Source organism: Caenorhabditis elegans, chromosome IV, assembly GCF_000002985.6.
Source record: "Caenorhabditis elegans chromosome IV".
NCBI lineage: Eukaryota > Metazoa > Nematoda > Chromadorea > Rhabditida > Rhabditidae > Caenorhabditis > Caenorhabditis elegans.
Window position 1 is genome coordinate 7,924,098 of NC_003282.8, and position 23,306 is coordinate 7,947,403.

At 34.8% G+C, this 23,306-nt stretch overlaps 8 protein-coding genes and 4 non-coding genes across 13 annotated transcripts; 4 read left to right on the plus strand and 8 right to left on the minus strand.

Annotated features, from left to right (window-relative positions):
- Nucleotides 1-64: 64 nt before the first annotated feature.
- On the minus strand, nucleotides 65-206 carry C49H3.14. The gene has a single exon (NR_056255.1). It is a non-coding gene; the product is annotated as an Unclassified non-coding RNA C49H3.14 (non-coding RNA).
- Nucleotides 207-252: 46 nt separating this feature from the next.
- On the plus strand, nucleotides 253-871 carry C49H3.3 (UPF0642 protein YBL028C). The gene is made up of 4 exons (NM_068920.4): nucleotides 253-427; nucleotides 480-517; nucleotides 564-646; nucleotides 714-871. Exons 1-4 carry the CDS (start codon nucleotides 295-297, stop codon nucleotides 787-789), a joined length of 330 nt encoding a protein of 109 aa, NP_501321.1. The 5' UTR covers nucleotides 253-294; the 3' UTR covers nucleotides 790-871.
- Nucleotides 872-1,200: 329 nt separating this feature from the next.
- rps-2 (Small ribosomal subunit protein uS5) lies at nucleotides 1,201-2,294 on the minus strand. The gene is made up of 3 exons (NM_068921.6): nucleotides 2,138-2,294; nucleotides 1,888-2,088; nucleotides 1,201-1,840 (listed from the first exon to the last, which is right to left on the minus strand). The coding sequence occupies exons 1-3, from the start codon at nucleotides 2,272-2,274 to the stop codon at nucleotides 1,360-1,362; spliced, it is 819 nt and encodes a 272-aa protein (NP_501322.1). The 5' UTR covers nucleotides 2,275-2,294; the 3' UTR covers nucleotides 1,201-1,359.
- Nucleotides 2,295-2,503: 209 nt separating this feature from the next.
- On the plus strand, nucleotides 2,504-2,717 carry C49H3.15. Its single transcript, NR_056256.1, has one exon. It is a non-coding gene; the product is annotated as an Unclassified non-coding RNA C49H3.15 (non-coding RNA).
- On the minus strand, nucleotides 2,651-3,221 carry C49H3.12 (Neuropeptide-Like Protein; the record flags this gene model as incomplete). Of its 2 annotated transcripts, NM_068922.2 has the most annotated exons (2): nucleotides 2,651-2,948; nucleotides 3,002-3,221. In NM_068922.2, 2 exons carry the CDS (start codon nucleotides 3,182-3,184, stop codon nucleotides 2,727-2,729), a joined length of 405 nt encoding a protein of 134 aa, NP_501323.1. The 2 variants fall into 2 exon arrangements, with proteins under 2 accessions (NP_501323.1, NP_001368438.1); NM_001380348.1 differs by lacking the exon at nucleotides 3,002-3,221 and having other exon boundaries at nucleotides 2,727-2,867.
- An 833-nt stretch (nucleotides 3,222-4,054) lies between these two features.
- Nucleotides 4,055-9,685, plus strand: gcy-8 (Receptor-type guanylate cyclase gcy-8). The gene is made up of 12 exons (NM_068923.7): nucleotides 4,055-4,445; nucleotides 4,577-4,802; nucleotides 5,414-5,654; nucleotides 5,702-5,901; nucleotides 5,946-6,038; nucleotides 6,120-6,512; nucleotides 6,836-6,957; nucleotides 7,007-7,247; nucleotides 7,472-8,211; nucleotides 8,447-8,662; nucleotides 8,710-8,932; nucleotides 9,116-9,685. Exons 1-12 carry the CDS (start codon nucleotides 4,126-4,128, stop codon nucleotides 9,557-9,559), a joined length of 3,459 nt encoding a protein of 1,152 aa, NP_501324.2. The 5' UTR covers nucleotides 4,055-4,125; the 3' UTR covers nucleotides 9,560-9,685.
- A 250-nt stretch (nucleotides 9,686-9,935) lies between these two features.
- bbs-2 (BBSome complex member bbs-2) lies at nucleotides 9,936-13,652 on the plus strand. The gene is made up of 11 exons (NM_068924.3): nucleotides 9,936-10,241; nucleotides 10,296-10,471; nucleotides 10,527-11,168; nucleotides 11,530-11,744; nucleotides 11,795-11,905; nucleotides 11,952-12,090; nucleotides 12,192-12,476; nucleotides 13,030-13,142; nucleotides 13,196-13,267; nucleotides 13,335-13,411; nucleotides 13,459-13,652. Exons 1-11 carry the CDS (start codon nucleotides 10,031-10,033, stop codon nucleotides 13,560-13,562), a joined length of 2,145 nt encoding a protein of 714 aa, NP_501325.2. The 5' UTR covers nucleotides 9,936-10,030; the 3' UTR covers nucleotides 13,563-13,652.
- Nucleotides 13,653-13,776: 124 nt separating this feature from the next.
- 21ur-15510 lies at nucleotides 13,777-13,797 on the minus strand. The gene has a single exon (NR_056257.1).
- A 64-nt stretch (nucleotides 13,798-13,861) lies between these two features.
- F20D12.7 (Ion_trans domain-containing protein) lies at nucleotides 13,862-14,837 on the minus strand (the record flags this gene model as incomplete). The annotated part of the gene is made up of 3 exons (NM_171390.1): nucleotides 13,862-13,987; nucleotides 14,110-14,366; nucleotides 14,744-14,837. The coding sequence occupies 3 exons, from the start codon at nucleotides 14,835-14,837 to the stop codon at nucleotides 13,862-13,864; spliced, it is 477 nt and encodes a 158-aa protein (NP_741455.1).
- An 877-nt stretch (nucleotides 14,838-15,714) lies between these two features.
- exc-9 (Cysteine-rich protein 1) lies at nucleotides 15,715-16,967 on the minus strand. Its single transcript, NM_068925.7, has 5 exons — nucleotides 16,891-16,967; nucleotides 16,670-16,719; nucleotides 16,522-16,622; nucleotides 16,176-16,286; nucleotides 15,715-15,927 (listed from the first exon to the last, which is right to left on the minus strand). Exons 2-5 carry the CDS (start codon nucleotides 16,707-16,709, stop codon nucleotides 15,922-15,924), a joined length of 258 nt encoding a protein of 85 aa, NP_501326.2. The 5' UTR covers nucleotides 16,710-16,719; nucleotides 16,891-16,967; the 3' UTR covers nucleotides 15,715-15,921.
- Nucleotides 15,967-15,987, minus strand: 21ur-11636. The gene has a single exon (NR_056258.1).
- Nucleotides 16,968-19,522: 2,555 nt separating the features above from the next.
- Nucleotides 19,523-22,495, minus strand: czw-1 (Centromere/kinetochore protein zw10 homolog). Its single transcript, NM_068926.7, has 5 exons — nucleotides 22,185-22,495; nucleotides 21,585-22,141; nucleotides 20,988-21,530; nucleotides 20,129-20,939; nucleotides 19,523-19,789 (listed from the first exon to the last, which is right to left on the minus strand). The coding sequence occupies exons 1-5, from the start codon at nucleotides 22,476-22,478 to the stop codon at nucleotides 19,658-19,660; spliced, it is 2,337 nt and encodes a 778-aa protein (NP_501327.1). The 5' UTR covers nucleotides 22,479-22,495; the 3' UTR covers nucleotides 19,523-19,657.
- Between the last annotated feature and the right edge of the window lie 811 nt (nucleotides 22,496-23,306).

The window sequence follows — 23,306 nt, forward strand, 5'->3', positions numbered from 1 at the left end:
TTAACTCTGCTTCGTCGTAATGGAACTCGCCTGAAAATATGTATTTTTAATAAATATATTCTTCAACTCTTCTCAGACTCTCAAGATCGACAATTTTTATTGATATAAAAGTGTGAAACGAAGCGGATCGTACTAATTAAGCCAGTATTTCCACCCGGCTTGCCTTCCAACTGCACGGGTCTCGCAACGATCACCCAATAAATTGCATGCGCCTTTAAACTTTATTCGTTTTCCAACCTTTTCCGTTTTTGTCTCGTGCTTTTCACATATTCCCTCGCTTGTTTTTCAGACAAAATGGCAAAAAGTTTGAGATCAAAATTCAAGAGAAGAGTTCGTGCTATCGCCAGAACCAAGAAGGAACCAAAGACGGCAGCTCTTCTTCAGAAAGCAATCGATAAACGTGACGAGTACGAAAAACAAGATGCAGGTTGCAATTTAATCAATTAAAATCAATCTTTTATTATTTATTATTATTTCAGAAAAAACAAAGACCGATGGAACTGCTAATGAAGAAAAGGTTGGTAAAATATATCTCATCAGAAGTAAATTTCGAAGTTTTTTAGATGGAAGTAACATCTCAGGCTACAATCAACACAAAGACCCTCAAAAAGAAGGATGGTTCATTCCCAGCATGGCTCTCTGGAACGTACGTTTTTTTCATCATGAGCGCAAATATTCATTAATTAATACTTATCAATCAATTACACTTTCAGGCAGAAGAAAAAAGCCGCGAAAAAGAGTAAAGCAATCAAGAAAGCGAAGAACAAGTCTGGCAAAAACTTCCTATGATCTTACTGATAAACGTACTTGCTGTTTTATTTTTTTTTGTTCGTTATTGTTGCCTTGTTGTTCATGAAATTTTCAAAATTTATCATTTCTTCGGTTTCGTTCTACAGATTTTATAGACCTCAAATTTGAAAGAGAATGATGCGCATGAAAACGTTTGACAACTCGGCCAATGCAATGCCGAGTGATATATCAAAGTCAGGTCAATTTACAATTGAGGCAAATTGCCGACTAAACCCAACTGTTGGCAGAAATATACCGAATTCGGTGCATACGAGGTCAAAACTTTGGCTTTTTCTGAGAACCTGATTAGTTTCCCTTTTAGGTGAAGAAAATTTGTTCATCCTTGAAATTTTCGAAATCAGAAATACACTACGGAAAGGGAAAATTAAATTCAAACTTCTGACTGACATAGCAGGACATTGACAAGATTCATCTGAATTTTTCTTCAATACAATAAAGCATAAAAATTGACAGTTCATTTCCAAAAGTGTTAAAACATAAGTGCTCATTATTATATAAAATGATCCACATTAACAGATTTATTTTAACAAAAGGAAATATTTCCACAATTTAATTGCGGGCAAGGTACTCGTGATGACGCTGGTATGGCGACTTCTCGAGGGCCTCCTCCTTCCAGAGGTCTGGGGTAAGGTAGGAGTAGGTTCTTTGGAGGGCAGCATAGGTAGCCTTGGCGAAGTTTCCAAGAGTGGCGGTGGATCCCTTAGCGGCGGTGTAGCAATCCTCGATTCCTGCCATGTGAAGGAGCTTCTTTGGAACTGGAGCTGACACGATTCCGGTACCACGTGGGGCTGGGATGAGTCTAACCATTACGGAGGCGCACTTTCCAGTGACCTTGCATGGAACGGTATGTGGGAGTCCGATCTTGTTACCCCAGTATCCTCTGCGGACTGGGACAACGGCGAGCTTGGCAGCAACGATAGCTCCGCGGATGGCGGTAGCAACTTCTTTGGAGCACTTGACTCCAAGTCCGACGTGTCCGGCGTGATCTCCGATAGCAACGAAAGCCTTGAAGCGGGTACGTTGTCCGGCACTGGAAATTATAACCCCATAATAAAACTAAAAAAATAAACTACTTACGTGGTCTGCTTCTGGACTGGGGAGATCTTGAGGACCTCGTCTTTAAGGTTGGAGCAAAGGGCGTCGATTATCTCGAACTCCTTGATTGGAAGGGAGTTGAGGTAGATCTCCTCGAGGGTTGTGATCTTCTTCTCCTTGACGAGTCTTCCGAGCTTGGTGACTGGAGTCCATTCGGTCTCCTTCTCTCCTCCGCGTCCGGCTCTGAAATTTAAATATTCAAAATCTGAAGGTTTAAGAATAAAATAACTACCTTCCTCCGCGTCCACCACGTCCTCCGCGGCCACCACGTCCTCCACGTCCAGCTGGACGATCTCCGGCTGGGCGAGCACCTCCGCGGCCACCTCCGCGTCCTCCGAATCCAGATTGGAAGCCTCCTCTATCGGCCATATTGAAATGTGTACCTCAAGCTGCAAAATTACGAGAAATTCAGATAGTTGAAGCAAGAAAACAAAAAAAAAGTATTTGACCGAAAATTAATTGTTTAAACATTGTAAAAACAGAATTCTAGATTCAAATAACAGCAATTTTATATTTTAAATATTCCTGATAAGTTTTTTAAACAATTGCGTGAATTTTCCTTCAAAACGACAAAAAAAGGGGAAAATTTAGGGGAAAAATGGAAATCAGCAGGCAGTTGCAATGGGGGAGGAGAGAGCGTGGTGAGACCCGTTGCCTTTGAAATTGACTGCGCCTTTGATTTAGAGGAGAGGCGCACAGCTTCCCCGGCTTTTCAACGTTAGTTTGAAAGAAATACAATAACGAATTGAGAAATTTCTATATTTATTCATTTAATAAGCTATAGATAAAATGAAATTTCGTAAAAATCGAAAGAAAAATTGTTATTTTCCATTTTGCCAGTAATTTTGGTACAACTTTCCGTAGTTGTAGAAGTTTGTTTTGTCTTTTGTGAAAATTGGTTGGTTGAGAGGCATTCCGATATCATCGTCTACAGTCCGAGGCTTTGAATACACAAGACTCATGCTAACTGGTGCAGAATTCGGCTGGCTTTCACCGACAACTGTGTCATTTTCGAAAAACTCGTTTTTTAACGGTGGAAATTGCTGAAAATACCAAACTTATATTCTGAAGAAACTTGCTGAAACAAAAAACTAACAGTTGTCGCTGCATACCAGCTTTTAAATACATTGAGTTTTTGCTTCCTTTCAGCAAACGTTCTGATATACATATTATAGGCAGCATTTTGAAGCTGAAGAAATTGCAAATGTTCATTACGGGTGAGACCATCCAAAGGGATAATCTCAATGATTATAAAAAATACCAGAAATACGACTTTCATCTGTCTAATCAATAAGAAAAGTGTGACATGCGATCAAGAATTTTGGTTCAACAAGGGTATTGTATTGCAATCAGTGTAATCTTTTTCTATTGTTGTTCTGATCAGTTGAATTAATTTGGGTTTCAAAATAACTGAAAGGGAAGCCAATTTTTAACGGGGAAGCTCTGCATAATTTCTCAAAACAACTTATTAGTTAGCTTATACTAATTGAAAAAAAAAGAAGATAGCTAATTTTTGGCAAGCTTAAACTTAAGTTTCTAAATGTTTCCAATATCTGCCTATTCGAACTACCGCGCTTTTGCCTCAAACTCCGCCTAATTTTCCGTGCCGCATCGTGGTTTTTATCAATTTCGACGCAAACTCTTTGTTTTGAATCGTTAAAATTTTTTGTACATTAGACGTTAAGGGAATATTGTAATAGACACTTCACTTGAAAATTTAAAATTGGAGAAAAATCGAGGTGTAGCAAAATGGGCGGAGTTTTGAGACAAAACCACGGTAGTTCAAATGAGGAGATTAAATAGTTACAATTAAAAATTCGCAAAAAAAACTTGCATTGTCTGAATGATGTTTTTTATTATTTTGTTGTGTCTCGGCTTCTAGGTCCAGTCTGTGTATTTTATTTCATTGTACCATAAACGTGTGAATAGAGTTCTCGTAAATCGACAATGGAGTTTTCAAAAAATACATAACGATGAGTAATCCTTGTTATATTTTCCATTAGAGTAAATTGATATAAAGAAAACAGAGTTATATCTGAAGTTGAGAAGCTTAAAAGATTTATGACTACCGTAAGAATATCCGGATGAGCTGATACAGATGGCTCATGAAGAGACGCAACGGGTTTCATTTCGTACATTTTTATCAACTCATATTCGATCCACGGTAACTATCGTGAGAAGCTGTAAAAGGATTTTCGATTCTACCTTTTCCACATCAAAATGCGAACAAAGAAGGCATTTCTTCTTTTGACTTTCAATGTTTTGATTTATTTGGCAGCGTGCCAAGAAACTGAACGTATTCTTGCCAATAATGGAACTGAGGATAATGAGATTACAACATCAAAAGGTGTTTCTCCCAACACAAATCCGCTATTTCTTTCAAATTCGACTGCTGGTTTATATGATTCGAAAGGAAGAATTCGTTTGACAATTGGACATATTGGAGCAATTGGAGCATTGAGAAATGATGTTAAGATATTGGAAGTTTCACATAAAGCATTGCAAGCTGAAGGAATATTGGATGATGATCTTGATGTCGAGTATGTTTTTCTGAACTCGATTTGAAGGCTATTTGAAATAATTTTTTTTGTACTTTTTTCATTCCCTAGAATACTAACTAACCAAATAGAATATAAAATAAAAACAACAAAAAAATGTGTATATTTTTAAGAATAATATCGCAAACTGGATGTGGAGAATCATACGAAGGAGTTGCTGTGGCAGCTGATATGTATCACCTTCAGAAAGTTAAAGCATTCATTGGACCCTACTGTAATGCTGAAATGGATGCAGTTGCAAGAATGGCTGCATTTTGGAATATTCCAATAATTGGTTATATGGCTGCATCTAATAATTTGGCAGATAAGAATGCATATCCAACACTTGCAAGAATTTCTGTAAGAAAATACAATAATTTGGAAAAATGTTAAGCTAAATTTTAAAATGTTTTGACCTAAAAAATATGCCAAAAAATATGATTTCTAGGCCTTTATAATTTCTAAAATTCACAAATATTATTTTTTTTTCAATTTCTTGGATGATCGTTCAAAAGTTGGAATATCTGTTAGATTTATAATCGCAATTTGGTAACAGTTTGACACTTCCGTTAAAAGGCACACGCTGTTTTTCTGATTGGATCTCGCCGCGACCACACCCAAAATTTTGTAAGAAGCTGGAAATTATTTATATTTGATCATTTTATATAGTAAATTTAAAGAAATTCAAAATTCACTATGAACAATGCATATTGAGGCAGCACGAAAGCTTTGAGCTTCGTAGTACAGTAAGCCATACCCCAGTTATTTTGCAATGCTCTCCGATTTTTCTGGAAAATAATGCATCAGCTAAAAATGGGTTACTGAACTTCTAAAAATAGCACACTTCGCAGCGTTCTGCTGAAATTATTTCGTACGTGGCGAGATCTTTAATTTTTGGATAGAAATGTTTTATAGGAATAAATTTTCATCTCGTTTCCGAAATATTGAAATTATCTATTTCTGCTGTTCAGTTGAGAACTACAAACTCAATTGCGGAGGCAACATGTGCAATGCTTCGTCATTATGGTTGGAATAAAGTAGCAATTATTACAAACACAGGAATTCTTGCATATGATAGAGTTCTTTCATTTGAAGAAGTTTTTCATCAAAGAGGAATTAATGTTGTTAAAAAGATTATGTTTGATGAGTTTGCTGATTCCAAAGCAATGATTGCTTCTGGTTTGCTGAATGATATCAAAAATTCGGCGAGAAGTGAGTTTTTTTTTGAGTTGTTTAGTAAATTGATTAAAAACTTTCAGTCGTTGTTTGCCTTTTCTCGAATACAAGAGAATCGTCTCGAGAGTTTTTGACAGCAGCAAACACACAAGGAATGAATGTAAATGAATATGGATACGTGTTCCCATGGCTTCAAGATGGTGGAAAAGATGCTTCTCCATGGACTGGAGCAGATGGTTCAATGCTTCAAAAAGTCAAGGATCAGTATGCGAATGCTATAATCGTAAGTTCGATAAACGTTTTTACAAATTATATAATTTTTTTTAGATCGATGACGTTAACAGTTTTGATAATACAATTGTAGGACCATTTATTGAACGAATCAAGGATGTTGGGTTGACAGAAGCTGATGTTGATATTGTAAGATATTAATTAATTTCTTTCAAAAAAATCATCAAATCAAAAGTTTCTTAAAATTATCTTCAAAATGTATGATTTAAGGCCAACATTTATGGATATCTATACTTGTTTGATGCTCTAAAACTCTATGCAATTGCTGCCAGAAAAGTTTTGAATGAAACAGGAAAAGCTGAAAATCTTTTGAATGGACGTATGATGTGGCAAAATATGAGAAAATTGAAATTCGTCGGTATGGTTGGAGCATCTGGAATAGCTTCAGGACAAGTATCAATGGATGATAGAGCTGAACGTGCTCCACTATATCGTGGTTTCTTTGTATCTCCAAATTCTGATAGTGTACTTCCAATGGTTCATATGGAACCAACAATGTTAGATAATTGTGATGGTATTGCAAATAAGTCTGGTTGTTATGAAATTGTTGTCACTGATATTATGAGAGACTTTTGGCCATCAGTTGATAGGAAAATGCCAAAGGTACGTTTGTTTTTTAGTTGATGTGATTTTATCTTAAAGTTGCTAGATTCTATTGAGAAGATAGCATCACTAATCTTTTGGTATGTTGAGAAGACCAATAAACTTTCTAAATGTAGTGAAATTTATATTAATAGAAAATATCCTATTTTAACTTTACTGTAATAATCATACTTAATAGAGCTACTCAATTGTCACTTGAACGTTTTTGTTATTAAAAAAGTTTTATAATACGTCCTCAAGATTTGCCGCGTCTCTGATAATTCGTGATAAATCCTTTTCAAATCTGTAAATACTGAAAAGATTTATATTAATATTTTATTAAGGATGAACCAGACTGTGGATATCGAAATGAGAGATGTGATTATACACTGATTATCATTGGAGCCGCACTTATCCTCTTATTTATCGTCGCCGCCGTATCAGCTTTCTTTGCCCAAAAGATTTTGTATAGATGAATATAGGAAAGAAAAGTGAAAAAATATTTTAATTTTCAGGGAAAAGCGAGCATTGGACAAACTCCCATTCAGAATTTATCGTGATGATTTGCAATTTATTGATGAAGAACAACTCAAGAGTATGTTATCATTGGGAAGTACACGTACTAAAATGAGTAATATGAATTATGGATCAAGAAATCATGCAATTGTTGGAACAAATACTCATGCAATTTATCATAAATATGTTCAAAGAAGACCAATTGTGTTTAATAGAGCTGATAAAACATTGATACAATTGGTAAGGATTGGTGCTTTTTATTCGAAAACGTACTGGAAGAAACATTGATTTATTTTATGGGTCTTCCCACGAGAAAACATAATTTTCTTATATTTTGTTTATTTCGAACAACTTTACAAAATTAGGATAAATTATTCGAGGCAAAAAATTTCTCACAAAATCCCAAAGAAGCTGGCCTACCAAATTATTTCAAACATCTCTTTTATGATAGAAATCATATTCAGATGAAAGCCGCTGTTCACGACAACATTAATCCATTTTTGGGAATGGTTTGGAACGAGAGAGAAGAAATGTTATTGGTGTGGAAATTCTGTTCTCGTGGTACACTTCAGGATATTATTTACAATGAAAGTATTCAGTTGGATACAAAATTCCATGGAGCCTTTATCCGAGATATTCTGGCAGGATTGGAATATTTACATGCTTCCCAGATTGGATATCATGGATCTCTTACACCTTGGTCATGCCTTATTGACAGAAATTGGATGATTAAGCTTACAGATTATGGAATAGCTGATCCTTTGGAACGATGGGAAAAGAGTCAATCAATTTCAAGAGATGGTTTGACTAGTGATGATGATAAATCTCAAGCAACACAAGCTACAAGTATTCTTTATGAATCACCGGAAATGCTCAAAAATCGAGAAAAGAATCGTGTTAGAAGAGTAGATCAAGATTGGATGAGACAAACACAGACTCGGCGGCAATTGGGAGATGTATATGCATTTGGACTTGTGATGTATGAAATTATATTCCGTGCACTTCCATTTCCAGAAGGAACTAATCAATCAGAACTTGTTGAATGGCTAAGAGATGGTTCAAAAGTTGTCAAGCCAACGATTCCACAGAATAAGGTTCTGAATATGGACTTGTCGGCTTTAATTCAAGATTGTTGGAATACAACTCCTGAAATGAGACCTTCGCTCAGAAGAATTAAGTTGAATGTTGAAACTTATTTGAATATGTAAGTATGCGTTATCTAATATCACAAATTGGTAACGAGAAGTTTGTGAAAATGCTAACAAGATACCGTATTCTCCTATTAGACTGGAACTTCTTTGCTTTACTTTAAAGGCTAAATTGACAGCTTATATCTCGGTTTTCTTTGATTTTACCAAAAACCCGTCAATAGTGAAAATACCGAAAGTAATTTGCTTTCGTTTAAAAAACCTGATTTTTGATTGTGGGCATTATTTCAGAAAGGGTTCTCTTGTTGATCAAATGACAAGAATGATGGAACAATATGCTAATAATTTGGAAAAACTGGTCGCTGAAAGAACTGGAATGTTAGAAGAAGCCAACCAACGAGCAGATCGTCTTTTGAGTCAACTGCTTCCAGCTTATGTTGCAAATGAATTGAAACTTGGAAGACCGGTTCCTCCGAAAACCTTCACTAGTTCAACAGTGCTTTTCAGGTTGATCAGATAGTTTTCGATGCAAAATATCATCTTCTAACTTTCAGTGACATTGTCGGATTTACGGAAATGTGTCAAAATGCTTCACCTCTGGAAGTTGTTGCTGTTCTCAATGGAATATTTGATGGTTTTGATCAATTTATTGCAAGAAAAGATGCATATAAAGTGGAAACAATTGGAGATGCTTATATGGTTGTATCAGGTGTACCAGAAGAAAATGGACATAGACATATTAATGAGATTGCGAGTATTGCATTGGATGTTCATAAGGTTTGATAGCAGGCAGTTGCTAGACAATGAAAACTCTAAATTTGATCTCTAGAAAATGCGGAAAATTTAAATTCTGGGTTTCCGACTAGCGGCGTATTGTCAAATGTGTTTTTGAAGATCAAACCAGAACAGCCACCCAACAAAACCTTTAGCTTTTCATGATAATTAATGGATTTTTTTCAGTTTCTCTCGGAGTTTATTGTTCCACATAAACGTGACACAAAAGTTCAATGCCGTCTCGGATTCCATACAGGACCAGTTGCAGCTGCAGTTGTTGGGCTCAATGCTCCAAGATATTGTCTTTTTGGAGATACTGTAAATATGGCATCAAGAATGGAAAGTAACAGTGAACCCGGAAAAACTCAAATTTCTGAAACTGCAAAGAACCTTTTACTCAAAGAATATCCCGATTATATTTGTGAACAACGTGGTGAAATTCCAATCAAAGGAAAAGGATTGTGCATGACATATTGGTTAATGGGAACAAAATCAGAAGGATCTGGACGTAGTGGAGCATATTTGGCTCCTTCAATGAAATCGGCTGGAACTGGTTTCACAGGAATGCTCGGAAATTCAGCAAATGATTACTCATTGAATCTCAAAAATCCAACAGGATTGCAGAGATAACCATTCGAATTTGTACAATTTTTGAACTTTTAAAAATCATATTATATTCTTTGAAAATAATAGTTCGTCTTGCATTTTAATTATCAAACTCGCATTTGTATTTTTCAATAAAAACGTTTTTAAAAATTGCAATGTTTTTTGTCAGAAAGATATGTTCGAAATCTTATAAAATCAATGTTTTCTCAAAATAGGCTCACCCATGTACTAGCTGTCTTATATTATTTTACGGTAAAGCTCTTAGATGTGATAATTCTATTAATATCTGATAAGAAAACATATATGGTCCGTGAATCCAATGTTCTCCTATTTCTATAGTCTTGTACTCACCAATTCTTTCCAAGTCTCCCTAGCTCTCACTACTTCCCTCTGCTCTTTCAGTATCCATGGCAACATGTAAGCACAGCACACGCCGAGAGTCGGTTTCGATGTAAACCTGTTCATTTTCTTTATTTCTAATAAAACTAAATTGAAATGGACGGCGATCGAACACCAGAAGAGCAAATCGAGATTGCTGAATCGGATCAAGGACCTCAGTTGGATGATAATGTCGAACTTGCAAATGTATTTTCGTATTCTTTGGATCAAAGAATCATGGAAGGATGTGTTATTTCTGCAATTCTAGAACCACGTGGATTGGAAACAATTGTGGCAGTTTCTGTTACAAATAAAATTATAATTAAAGGTATTTTTATTCGTAATTAAATAAAAAATAAAAATTCAATATGTCTATGTTCAGACAAGGAAACTTCATTGAATATAACCGAAACAATCCGTTGTATTGCTGCAGCTCCATTTGGTGATGGGTATGATTGTATTATTATTGGAACTGATTCAAGTGTTATTTGCTACGATGTACACAATAATCTCACAGTTTTTCGAAATGATGTTCCAGATGGTGTGTCTTGTTTTGTGGTGAGTTGTTTTTTATTAAATTGGTGTTTCAATCTCGAAAAAAAAATCGATTTAGTACGGAAAACTCGGTGAACTGGATGAAGCCATCTATTGTGGAGGAAATTGTTGTATTTGGGGATTTGATAAAACTGGTGCCAACACTTATTGGACAGTAACAGGAGATCAAGTTACAACAATGTGTCTAAGTGATTACGATAATGATGGAGAAACTGAACTTGTGATTGGATCACCTGATTTTGAAATTCGAGTATTTAAAAATGATTTAATGAGAACTGAACTAATGGAAACGGATGAAATAACATGTTTGGCTCATGTAGCAAATGGATGTTTTGCATATTCTTTGAATAATGGAACAATTGGAACATATGTCTTAAAAGAAAGACAATGGAGAATCAAGTCAAAATCAAATGTTTCGAAAATATTTAATTTTGAAGAAGAAGGTCTGATGGTAGTTGTCTGGAAACAAGGAAAAGTTGATTTACGATTTGCTCATAATGGAGAAGTATTGTCAAGAGATTCTGTATCATCTCATGTTGCTTCAGCTTCTGTAAGCAAGAAAGGAGATGAATCGTTCATAACAGTAGTTTGTTTGGATGGAAAAGTTAAAGGATTCAAAATTCAAAGAGCACAAAATGGATCAATTGATAAAACTCAGCAACTTATTCGAGAATTCGGACAGAAGAAACATAATTTAATGGTTAGTTTCGAAAAAAGATGTAGTGTACATTTGTTTTATTTCTGAATTATAAAAATAAAAATTTAAAGAAAATGAATAGAGATTTTAAAAATTGAAAATCTTTATTTTTATTTTAAATTCACTGATTTTTGAGATGTGTAAATTTACTCCAAAAAATCGAATAAAAATTTGATGGCAACGTTGATCCACATAAATGAGCATAAGTACTTAGCATGTAATTTTTTGAAACTTAAAAAAAACATCTACGATGAAATCTGGATAGATTAAAATTCGATGTTCTAACTTTTTAACTTGGGAAATTTAAGATAACATGAATAAAAAGATACAAATTTCCTTGAAAATAAAACTGTGTTGCTTTCAGATGGAGCTATCAAACTATGAACAAGAGGAGCAACTTGCAGATGTTGAGAAAGATCGAGATTTCAGAATTCCTGTGGATACTGAAGTAGCTGTTGTATTTGTGGTCAACACAGAATTACAATTATTGAGTCTTCGTGTCGAAGCCTCACATAATATTCCAATAAGAGGTGTACTTATATTCGCAGAGGGACTTTTTGAAGGAGAATCTTATATTTGGTATTGGACTTTTTATTTATTTAATTTCAATTTATTTATTTCAATTGCAGGATTCCTCCAAATGAATATCAATCTCGAAGTGTAATTGATATTCCACTTGTTATTGATAAGGATTCAACAAATGATTTACACACAAAAGTATTTCTTGGACAAGTTGATTCGTGAGTATTCATTTGTAACAAAAATAAAATAAAATATTAATTACAGTAATAAGTTGATGGTCATGGAAAATACAAGGATTCTTCCGAAATTCTGTCGTTTCACATTACTCAGAGAAGAGTACAGCAAGTTTTTCTATATGCCAACTGCATATATTCAATTTGATATTAATAGTCGAGCGGCAAAGGTTTGTTTGTTTATTTTTTTCAAAACAAAATGACCAACTAAAACCAATAAACCAGTAGATAACCAAATATACTTTTTCCAATTTTAATTTTGATTTTTCAGCTGTCGGAATGGGTTCAGGAAAGCTTCACAATTGATGCATCATTGGTTGAAATGTTTGATGAACCAGAAGGAGAATTCAAGTTTATGGGTTTACGACCAAAACACGAGAAATCTCTAATGTTCAAGATTAGTCACTCGGAAAAAACTTGCAAGATCTATCATGATAAGATTGAAACAATGGGAGCAATTGTTCAGAGTTATGCCAGTTTTTATCAAATTCAAAATATGGAATCTGTTGCACATTTTCCAGATGTCTTCAAGGAAGCTGATGAAATTTTGGAGGAGGTGAGGTTTTTTGCGGTGTTATAGATATTTTTGCAATAGGAAAATTGCCATGATTACCTTTTTTCCCCAGGTCTTTTTCTTCAGAAAATAAATACGGAACACCTGAAAGTGGAATGTGGGCTAGTTATGATAGTCTAACAGTACTATTCATTATAATTGGGCACTTCAAAAAAATATCTAGACTTTTCGAAGTTTTCAGAAAAAGTATTGGTAAACTGTCAATTTTTCAAATAAAAATTATTGACCATTTGAGTAATTTTGATCATTGCTAGAACACTTTCAATGGTTAATTACAAATAGCTGAACCGTAATTTAAATATAAACTCATAGAAAACAAATTTTGGAAAACTTCAAAATTATGATAGTTCGAAACTGATTAATGGTCATTTGCTGACTGTGAATAAAAACATACTAATTTTTAAATTTATAAGTGTGGCTAGGTTTGAAAAATGCTGGAAAATTTATAACTGTCGTTCATTCCAGTATTTAAATACTTTTATTTGTTTTTTTTTAATCAAAACAATATAACATGAGTCACAAAATACATTTTCAGATTGATCCTATGACAGAAGTGCGTGATAGATTAACTGCTGAATTGCAAGAAAGACAAGCAGCTGTGAAAGAGATTATCATTCGTGCTGAAGATTCAATTGCAATTGATAATATGTTAGTATTAGTGTTGCCTGACTTTCAACCTTTTCTAATCTTTTTATTTACAGACCAGATGCCAGAAAATTTTATATTCGTCTCAAAGCTAACGATGCTGCAGCTCGACAAGCTGCTCAGTTGAGGTAAATATCAAAGATTTATTTTTATTTTTAGAATCATGATATTGTCTGAAAATCATTAAATTTTCAGATGGAACAACCAAGAACGATGTGTGAAATCGCTTCGTCGACTCAATAAGATTATCGAAAATTGTTCACGACTGAGAGGTTTGTTGACTGAAAATCGGATTTTAGTTTAATTTTGATATTTTCAGTCGGAGAACCCGGAAGACAAATAGTTGTCTCGTGTCGATCTGCAATTGCTGATGACAATAAACAGATTATCACTAAGATTTTGCAGTACGGAGCGTCTGTCTGAACAGAAGAAATGGAATTGGAAAGAAAATTAAATTATTTGGAAATATTATTGTAGTTTATGAATTCAAAATGAACATTTTTATTTTTGTAAGTATTTTTTACTGACGAAATTTCACAGTTTTTCTTTATTAATTAGTCAGAATTCGGAATCCTTTTTTTTTTTTTGAAAGACTGGCTCTATGCGCAATAATGTTTTCTCATGGTTTCTGGAAACAAAGCTAAAGCAATTGAATTTATTATCATCCAATTATAAAATGTTATTCAAACAAGTGATGAAACCCGTAAAAGAAAATAATTTAATTAGCATATCTGACAGCAATCCGCCAATAATTCTGTACATTCTGTCTCAGCTTCCCCGTTTTGAATTCGTTCGGTTGTTGACTGGAATTTTTTGCGTTTGCGATCTGACAAATATTTGCCAAGTCCCTGGAATTAAAGAAAAGTTTAAGATTTAGAAGTGGGTGTTAAATCGGATAGATTTGTCATACATCATCACTAAAAAATGTGATCAATGATGCCAAATCAAATGAATTGTTTCAAAAACTAACCTTATATAATTTCATAGTTCCTACAACATTAGCCATTCTTCCACCCATTGTAATCATAACCAATAGTACAGAACTTGGTTCTGTTATTTCTTCCTCTTCATCTGATCCATCAGTTGAATTCACTTTTATTCCAGCATCTCGAAATTTTTGATCAACTGCAGCTTTGATTACATCTTTATCCAATTGAGCTTTTATGAGTAACAGAGCAGCACCGAATACGTTTAAAATTATTCCGTAAGCTACTAATTCATGCCAACCTGAAGTGAAAAAAGACGGGTTTTCATATTTTCAATAATTATCCGATTTTAGAGCAGGTACGCTATTGGTCTATTTCAAAAAGGGCAAGTCTCACCAATAAGAGGCTCAATTTTTAAACTGAAAAGTGAGATAGCAAGGAAAACTCATGATTGGTTGAAAAGGTCCAATTTGTGGAAATTGGCCAATAGCGATGTTGAATTATCAATTTTACAAAAATAATAATTTTTGGATATCAAAATGTACGAATTGTGATCCTAATGTTTTGTGGAAGAAAACTCCAATCTTATTGTGGAGCACTGTTTTTTTTTCAAAAGAATCTATCACAATTGAAAGCTGATGAATAATAACAATACAACAAATTTCTAAAGCCACTCACTTGCTTTTCTTCTATTATGTCTGAAAATTGTCCATTTCTCTCTCCAAGTCTGTTCTTGTCCACCACGACGATATCTTCTTTGATTACGTGCCATTTTTTGCTGAAAAAAATTGATTTTTTTGGGGTTTACACAAGAAAGAATTTAATAAGAAAAAATAAGAAATCCAAAGATTCACTTTCACACTGAGAAAATGCGGATTATTGCGAGTGATATTATAATATTAGATGAGTCTCTTGGATTAGGAGCTTTGTTGGAATTGTTGGAATAGTATTCAAAGCTAAGAGAATGAGAATACTTTCAGATGGTTGTCTGTCACTATGTTCTGATCCTTTAGGGTACTTACGATCCTCTTTCGAAAGCTTCTGATTCATTTTATAATTTGCCTGAAAACGTAAACGTTGACCATAAATACAATACTGTCAATTTTCGGTTGATTCAAGTTGAATTCATTTTTGGAAAACCTTAGAGTATTGGCGTCCAAGTGTCATATTACTTTTGAAAAATGAAGCAATTTGATTGAGGTAATAGAATCAAACAGCTCTTGAAATATAGACCAAGCTTTGCTTTTGTGGGTTGTTTATTAATTGCAAAGCTGTAAGCAAAAATCTTTGAACTGAAATTATTTATGTCTAATGTCTGAATGTTAGTCTATCTTTGAATTTGAGTTTGAAGACCCACAATAGGATTTGTAATATACGTCAATTTCAGCTTACTTGTTCTAATATTAAGAACACATATTACATATTTTCACACTTATAAAGATTTTTTCCGGATTTTGTTCGTTGTTATTTTGAAAACAAATCTTACTATCAGTAGATCTTTTTTTAATATTTATGGATGATATCAGCTCCGTAGCTGGAAAGTATTAATAAACATCGTAAAGTACTCAGACTTTCAGTTTATTTGCTTGATTTTTCGTTCTGTTTTAGACCCATTTAAAAATGTTATTTTACATATAAGTAATATATTTCTATCAATAAACTTTATTATGTCGAATTGTTTGAGTGGGGGAATGTGAATGTCGTAGAGACACAATTTCTTTTCGAAATATCGAAAAAAGAGGCAAAAAAACGAATATTAAAATCAGTAGTAGGTGACGATGTGGCGTGTGGGTACGAGAATTCTACTGTTGCGGATAGAATGAGGACTGATTGAACGTGGAGAAGCAGTTGATGGCTTAAACCTGAAAATGTTGAGAATTTTGAACTGAAAAATTAAACTGAGCCATTCAATTGTTAGAGGAATACTATTTTCATGTTTTCTATCATAAATTTAGGAAATTTCAAACAGTAATAATATTATAAAGCGTTTCAAAATTTTGTTTTCCAAGAATTTGAAACGTAGAAAATAAACCTTACTAAAGGTTACTAGAAACTCAAGTTAGTTTTATAAAGTAAAATAATTTATAGTAGAAACAAAAACTCTTCTTACCTGTCCAGTTTGTCCTTGATGAAACGTGTGTGACTCGGTTCCACCGTGGCCGTATCCACGTGGTCCGAACAAAGCTCCGTAACATCGGTTACAGTATGGCTTGCCCTCTCTCTGAAAATATATAGATTATGAGCTTTTGAGAGAAATATTTCAAAAAAGAAGTTATAGATGGAATGTCCCTAGGTCTACAAAGTTCTTTTTTTGGGAAGTATACTTTTTTTGAAAAGTATACTTATAAGCCATAAAGTTTTAATAATCTGTTAATGATCGATTATTGGAATCTAGAAAATTTCCCAACATAGGTTTTGAATTATATATGTTCACGGCTCCGTAAAACTAAACAAACCTCCGAATGACTTCCAGCTGCCAACGTCTTCTTGCATGCTTCATTCTCACAACGAAGACATGGACGATGCCAGTCGAAACCAATTGAAGTCACTCGTTCGGCTGAAAATAAAAGATTTTCTAATGAATTAGTTGTTATAGAATATTACCGAAATACACAGCTTTCTGGCAACGCGGGCAATTTGGCATTGTTGGCTCTCTGAAATGGAAATGGATAACGGGATATTCATTGAAGAAAAAGAAGAAACAGAAAGGATAAGAGAATTCTAAAATAGATGAGAGAAACAAAAAAGAAGGCAAAGAAGGAGAAGAAGATTTTGAGTAGCTTCTGCTGTTTCTGTCACGCGCGTCTTTTATAACCAATGTTTACCAAATTTTATGAGGAAAAGCTCGAAGACCAGATTACTGTGAGAAATAACAGATGAACTCAGAATTCCACGTAAAAAATGTTGAGCACAAAGGAGGAAAATACAGAGAACTGAACAAATTTAGAACAAAAGGCCACGTAAGTTAAAGATGGAGTTTATGATTTTTCGAACTATGAACAGAATGTATAACTGCAAAAAAAACATATTTCCTCTAAATACAGTTAGTTTTCCCATGCATGTAGTATTGGAACACCCTGAGCCCTAATTGAAAATCCATTGTCATAATAAAACTTCCGTAAAAAAAGATCAACGCCAGTGAGAATTATGTCAAAATAGTTTTGAAATGAACAAAAAAATAAATCGAAAATTCCAAAGTGTCTTTGGAGTTTTAAAATTTTCAGTTAGTTTTGGTAAATTGTCAAATTTTCTAAAATTGCAATTTTTTTGAAACATTCGGAGGATTATTGCACCTTCGAATTCCAAAACTACGATATATGAAAACTGAATGATTACCACTTTTCTGTAAATTACTGTAAATTAAAAATTCCAACATTTTTTTTGAATAGTTTACAATGATATTAGATAATGTTAGCAGTTAGAGCAATTTCTAAACTATCTCAAATCAACTTCTAAACACGTTGAAGCACTGACAAATTTCTGAAAAAAAAAAACGTTTTTTACGAGGTTTGCGAATATTAGCCGTACTACAGACAACTTGAAAAATTAGCCTTTCATACAAGTACATAATTACATGCAAGACGATAAATTGATTTTTGTCAATTAGTACTACCCACCACACGCAAATAAAGCGAATACCTAACATGGTGTGTAGGGTGTGTCATAGTATTGAGGAAAAAGGTATACCTAGACACCTGCCACCAGAAACAACACAATGTGACAGTTGGCACAAATACAATTCTACTGACTGACTGAAAGAGAGCAAGAGACGCAGAGAATTTTCCCAATTCCACACAAATTTCCCCACTATGAATAGGTCTGAAAGCCGAAATAAACCGAGTGAAAAAAGAGAGAAAAGGCAAGAGATTATTAGTTTCGCGGGACCGGAAAAATGGAAAAATATTTGCATTTTTTGAATGAATCAGCGGAAATATAACTGATATTTTGTGTAAACTATGTATGTAGTTAGTAAACAAAATTTGAATTTTTTTTTTGATATTTGAGTGAAAATAAAAAATAACTTTCAACAATTTTTACTATTTCCTATGCTACGGTAAGTTTAGACTACATCACTTCAATAATAATAAAATATAATTTTAATATTTTTGTTGCTGCATCACAGGGCAATTGAAGCAAAGAAAGGGGCACCACATCTGTTCTTTTACAACTTTTTACCACTGACCGCGTGCGCGGGATGGGAAAAGAACAGGCAATGAACAGGTGCAATTTACACTTCTATGTCTCTAAAAATACATGTTTCTTCTTCTTGTGATGGGGTGTCACAAAAGGACATATTTGGATTTAGAAAGGGAGAATAATATGAGAAGATGTACAAGGGTGACATGAAATTAGTATTAGGAATGGTTTTTTCTCAAGTGAAGTAAATTTGCCCATTAGACGATAACTATTTGATTAAAGATTAATGGGATGGTAAAATAGTTCGAAATAATAATATACATTTTTCATTGAAAAAACTGGAAATTAGAGAACGATTAATCTAGTAAACAGAAGAACTAGAAAACAACTTATTACTCATTCGTACGTCTGTGGAAGTTGAAAGTTGAGTTGAAAGTTAAGGATTACCAATACAAATTAATAATACACTGTTATAAATTAATATGCAATCCAAGAAATGTGATACGAAAACCCCTGGGTCCCGAAACGGTCAAAAATTCTCAGCAACCGTGTCTCTTTTTCCTTCACGTTCACCGACTTTTCAATTTTTTTTGTTAAAATCTTTAAACATATTTATTGAAAAATATAAACTCCAAATATCGACTTCATATATTTCGAACACCCTTGCGAACTCATGGATACGGTAGTATAAAAGTTTGGTTCGTGCCAGGACCCGAAGTTGTAGGGAGATTTTGAGATTATTATTCTTTGAGACAGGAATTTATATTTTCAAATAAAACCAATGAAATAAGATTCGAAATATCACCTAGGAATCAAGCGATGTATCAAATTTCATTTAAAAAATGAGTAAGTTAATATCCACCAAAAGCCAAACATATAAAAGACTACAGTAATCATGGCACTTCAAAAAACGCGAATTGTTTATTACCACTTTTCATTTTCTTCAGGAATATGAAGAAAACGGAAAAAAGGAAAGCTGTTGCGATGTGGTGGATAAATGCAGAAGCTGCAGAGAGAAATAGAATAGAATAAACAAATAAGTAGAGTAGAACGTATTGTCGCCCGCCCGGGAAAGGAAACGGGCGGCCCTTGCGGACGGGATTAAAAGTCACAACTGGTTCAATGTGATGAAGCTCGACTTTCGCCTTCATCTGTGCCACCATCATATGACATACGCCTTCTGGTGGGCGCCCCCGACCTTTCAAAGTGGCGTCTTGTTGTCTGCACTCTCCAGAGGGCGCCAACGGAATGCATTTGAAAAAAGTTGGCAACATTCCAAGGCTATTGTGTCGAGTGCGAACTGATCGGAAACCGTCACCGATGTTTAACTTTATTCAGAAAACATTGGGGGAAACATACTGGAAACCGGTAAAACAGTGAAACACAACGCCAGTTAAAAATTAAAAATGAATAATGTATTGGCGTGGAAGAGAATATGAATTAGTTTAATACACATTATAAACGAGCGATAAGATCAGAACGATGTTGCGAGTCGGCGAATAATGCTTTAATCAGTCCAACAACTTCGGATCGGCTCAAATGTTCTGCCATTGGACCCTTAGCGTTGAACCATCGATGCTCGATATCCTGAAAAATTAGCATAAAAATTATTTATAATTTCTAGACTTTCGGAACAAAACACATGTAAATTTCATATTTATGTTAAATCAAAACATCAAAAGTCGACGTCCGAAACAAGGGTGTTTTTTTGATTTTTCACTATTTCAAAAAGGGTAACTTTTAATATTTTCCTTTTTCCAATATTTGAAAAAATCCAATTTTTGAAAATAAATTGCTTTAAATATTCGCAATTTCACTTGTTTTAGAAGAACTTTTTTATTTTAAAAAAGTTTCTCTAAAGTTCCATGGTCAAAACTTCACTTTCATCAAAACAATACTTTACACGATATTTGAAAAAAAACCAACCTGCATTCTGTTTCCAAGAACGAACACAATTTCATTAAGACGGAAATACTCTCGAGCACAGAAATCGGTCACTTTTGTCTGCTCCTTATAGGCGACAATATTGGCAACAACTTCCAAAAGTCTTTTGAAAACGTCAGCCATCACGTTAGCATCATTTTCGCGGAAATCGGAAGTGGTGACAACGTGGCGCACAAGAGAATCCAACAGGAACGAGACGAGTGATCCAATCACCTTACAGTATACCACCTCAGTCAAAGGTTCACGAAGATTTTTTGCAATAAGGCGAATATGAAGAAGGCAGGCGGCAAGACATTTGATAATTTTTGGCTCTTCTCTCGGAACAAGAATATCAGCCGACTCGGACATCTCTTCAGCAGCAGCAAATGTATTCTTTGTAGTCTTATAACTTGCAGGCAAGTGTTCAAAGATGCTATGATCCTCCAAATAAGCAGTCATTTCGCGACGGCATCTTGTCAGTGTCTTTTCCATGCAATCAGCGGCAACAGTACGCAATCTGATAACAGAATCAAGGAGCAATGGTTCCAATAACGTCTTCTGATTGTCACCACTAGCCTCAAACGACATCGTCATAATGCAGTGTGATATATAATGACAGTTGTTGTAAAAAATGGCAGCCATGTTCGGGATCGAACTGAACAACTCAGCATGCTTCCTTGGTGTGAGAATCACGTAGAGACGAACAATATTCTCGGCGGTAAGAGCGAGTTTCGCACGAGCACCTTCATCTTCACAGGCAAACGCAGCCTTCACGTTATCACGGAGAAGATTGACAAAGTTGATAGTTGATTCACTGAAAATTATTTTTTAGAAAAAAATAATAAACACTTTAAAAAATTACCTGACTGTACATTTCTGGAAAGCGAAGAATGATGGAAACTGCGAATCTTCATTATGGCTCCAAAGACGTCCAAGATCTTTTCCATATTCTTTAGCAAAATGTTCGGCATGTGTATGAGCCTTTGCAAGCAAATCAATATCCTTGATGGCTGAATCATCAACTCCAACTGTAACCAGTTTGTCATACGTTTCATTTATCAATTTATTCGCTTTTGAAACGATCGCAAAGCAACGACGAGTCACAAAAATTGTGTCCGTGTCAAGAGTGAACAGCAACTTTGCTTTCTGAGAAAAGAATCCGAGCTCCTTCATTCTTTCGACAAAGACCTCTCCAATTTGCAACAAATTAATGAACATCTCCTGATCTTCGTCAGCAGTTTCAGTGACGGGTGCTGCAATCGCAATTACATCTTTCAGTATCATAGTTATCAGTTGTTCCTCAATAACGCTTCCGATCATCGACGTGAAAGTCTTTCCAGTCGCGTCCAGCAGTTCGTGAGAATGAAGAACGGAGTGCAACTTCGTAAAAAACACTTCCATTGACCTGAAACAACCATATTTAATTAAATTTCAGAATTTTAAAGTGGTTTTCGCTCACTCGAGAACTTTTGCGACATCAATAGTCTTGTCCTTCTTGCCACGTGGTTTTTGGTTTATCAAGAATCTTGTCTGATCAGGTGTTGGATTATCCACAATATATACGTCAACACCATCGCGGCTAGCAACAATCGCTTCACAGAACACGTTCAAGATAACGATTTTCCAAGCGTCCAGTCGTTCTGGTAATTGTCCAATCATATTCATAGCACTTAGAGTTTCGTTCAGCATTTTCTGATCTTCCACGCTTCCAACATTGAATACTGAGAAAGAAACATTTGTACGATCTCCACATTTCTGTTTTGACAGTTTTGGAACATTCATTGCTCTTTCGTAGTCAGCGGACAATTGGTAACGACAATTGTAGCTTAAAACCGAATATTCTGCGGCAAAATGCTTCAATGGAACACTCATGTCGAAACCGTCTCGTCCAATTCCTTCAAGCAGCATGTTTGTGTCATTGAGAAAATCTTTACAAGCAAGAATAGCAGTTCCCCATTCTACACGATTCGTTGTTTTACTCCGCATAATTATCAATTGTTCTTCGACATTTTTCATCTGAAAACTCAATTGTTTTATATGCTTATTTTCGAACCATTACCGATTGCAGGAATTCCACCAGATTTTCGCAGCTTTGAGCTTGGGATTTAATCTCTGCGAGCATTTCGGGGCTGTCCTTTGCTGTCTGATCAATTAAGTTAGACAGATTTCGAGTAGACATTTCAGCTATATCCTCGAGGTTCTCAAGTCGGTCGAAAATAAGCTTGGCTGTCGCGTTAACATTGAGTGACACTTTCAGGTTTCCATACTTGTCCACAATGTCCTGCGAGATTGAAGTAAGTCCATTTTTCAGTTTTTTCTCAAGATCTCTATAGGATCCCTCGGATGACGCCATTTTTTAAGTTTCACAGCCTGAAAAAGAAAATGTTCTACGGAATTATTAACTAACAAATACATGAAGACAAGAGCATTTAAATTTCCCGCAAATAGAAAACATAAAAACGACAACGAGACACCGGTGCGCTCACTTTAGCAGAAAAATGTTACTCACGCGTTCACAGAGATGAAAATTAATAACGGGAGATGAGTTGCAGGCAAGTGACTGGGGAAAGAGTCAATTTAAAAAATGTTTAATTGAGAATTCAGCATTCGTGATTGCTTACTTTTTGAAAAAAGAGCGCCGCGTGAATAAAAACAATAACGTTTCTATGAAGAATAAGATCTTATTACGTATAATTATTACGTTGCAACGCGTTGAAAATCGATTTTAAAATCCTTTGAACGATAAAAACAAAAGTTTGTAAAATGATTTGAAATCGAAATCAAACTTCGTTCCACGCGCGCATAATTATGATTATTGGCGCCAATGTACGGTGTACATCCGTGTTTGCGTACTTCGGACATGCAGACAACGAGAGACTGAACAAAACTGAGACCCGAAGAACTCGGGGGATGTCCAACTGGGGGGATTCCCAACTCGGGGGATTGGCCACGCCCACAGAACCGTGCCTTACAATACGCCCATTTCTGCAACCTCCGCACGGTTTTGAATGATGATTTTCTTCATTGTTTTTTGGGGGAGAAAAATCAATTTCGACTCTAAAAAGTTCAATTTGAATTGTTTTTCTTCGTTTTTTTCAGCCATTTTCGCAAAAAAAAGTATTTTTCAACCGTGACTTGTTAATTCGCCCTCCTTAATTCGTGTATTCCTTTTGTTAATCTC

Bases quoted from the DNA above. Each gene is read 5' to 3' on its own strand.
- rps-2 (NM_068921.6), bottom strand. From the start codon at position 2,274: ATGGCCGATAGAGGAGGCTTCCAATCTGGATTCGGAGGACGCGGAGGT. The intron at 2,089-2,137 runs GTAGTTATTTTA...TTTAAATTTCAG, and splicing joins CGTGGTGGACGCGGAGGAAG to AGCCGGACGCGGAGGAGAGA. The intron at 1,841-1,887 runs GTAAGTAGTTTA...TATAATTTCCAG, and splicing joins CCAGTCCAGAAGCAGACCAC to TGCCGGACAACGTACCCGCT.
- C49H3.3 (NM_068920.4), top strand. From the start codon at position 295: ATGGCAAAAAGTTTGAGATCAAAATTCAAGAGAAGAGTTCGTGCTATC. The intron at 428-479 runs GTTGCAATTTAA...TTATTATTTCAG, and splicing joins GTACGAAAAACAAGATGCAG to AAAAAACAAAGACCGATGGA. The intron at 518-563 runs GTTGGTAAAATA...GAAGTTTTTTAG, and splicing joins GAACTGCTAATGAAGAAAAG to ATGGAAGTAACATCTCAGGC.
- czw-1 (NM_068926.7), bottom strand. From the start codon at position 22,478: ATGGCGTCATCCGAGGGATCCTATAGAGATCTTGAGAAAAAACTGAAA. The intron at 22,142-22,184 runs GTAATGGTTCGA...TTGAGTTTTCAG, and splicing joins TGGTGGAATTCCTGCAATCG to ATGAAAAATGTCGAAGAACA. The intron at 21,531-21,584 runs GTGAGCGAAAAC...TGGTTGTTTCAG, and splicing joins GATGTCGCAAAAGTTCTCGA to GTCAATGGAAGTGTTTTTTA.
- bbs-2 (NM_068924.3), top strand. From the start codon at position 10,031: ATGGACGGCGATCGAACACCAGAAGAGCAAATCGAGATTGCTGAATCG. The intron at 12,091-12,191 runs GTTTGTTTGTTT...TTGATTTTTCAG, and splicing joins TTAATAGTCGAGCGGCAAAG to CTGTCGGAATGGGTTCAGGA. The intron at 13,412-13,458 runs GTTTGTTGACTG...TGATATTTTCAG, and splicing joins AAATTGTTCACGACTGAGAG to TCGGAGAACCCGGAAGACAA.
- gcy-8 (NM_068923.7), top strand. From the start codon at position 4,126: ATGCGAACAAAGAAGGCATTTCTTCTTTTGACTTTCAATGTTTTGATT. The intron at 4,803-5,413 runs GTAAGAAAATAC...TCTGCTGTTCAG, and splicing joins CAACACTTGCAAGAATTTCT to TTGAGAACTACAAACTCAAT. The intron at 6,958-7,006 runs GTATAGATGAAT...TTTAATTTTCAG, and splicing joins TTCTTTGCCCAAAAGATTTT to GGAAAAGCGAGCATTGGACA.
- exc-9 (NM_068925.7), bottom strand. From the start codon at position 16,709: ATGCCAAATTGCCCGCGTTGCCAGAAAGCTGTGTATTTCG. The intron at 16,623-16,669 runs GTAATATTCTAT...TTTTATTTTCAG, and splicing joins CCAGAAAGCTGTGTATTTCG to CCGAACGAGTGACTTCAATT. The intron at 16,287-16,521 runs GTTTGTTTAGTT...ATATATTTTCAG, and splicing joins CAGCTGGAAGTCATTCGGAG to AGAGAGGGCAAGCCATACTG.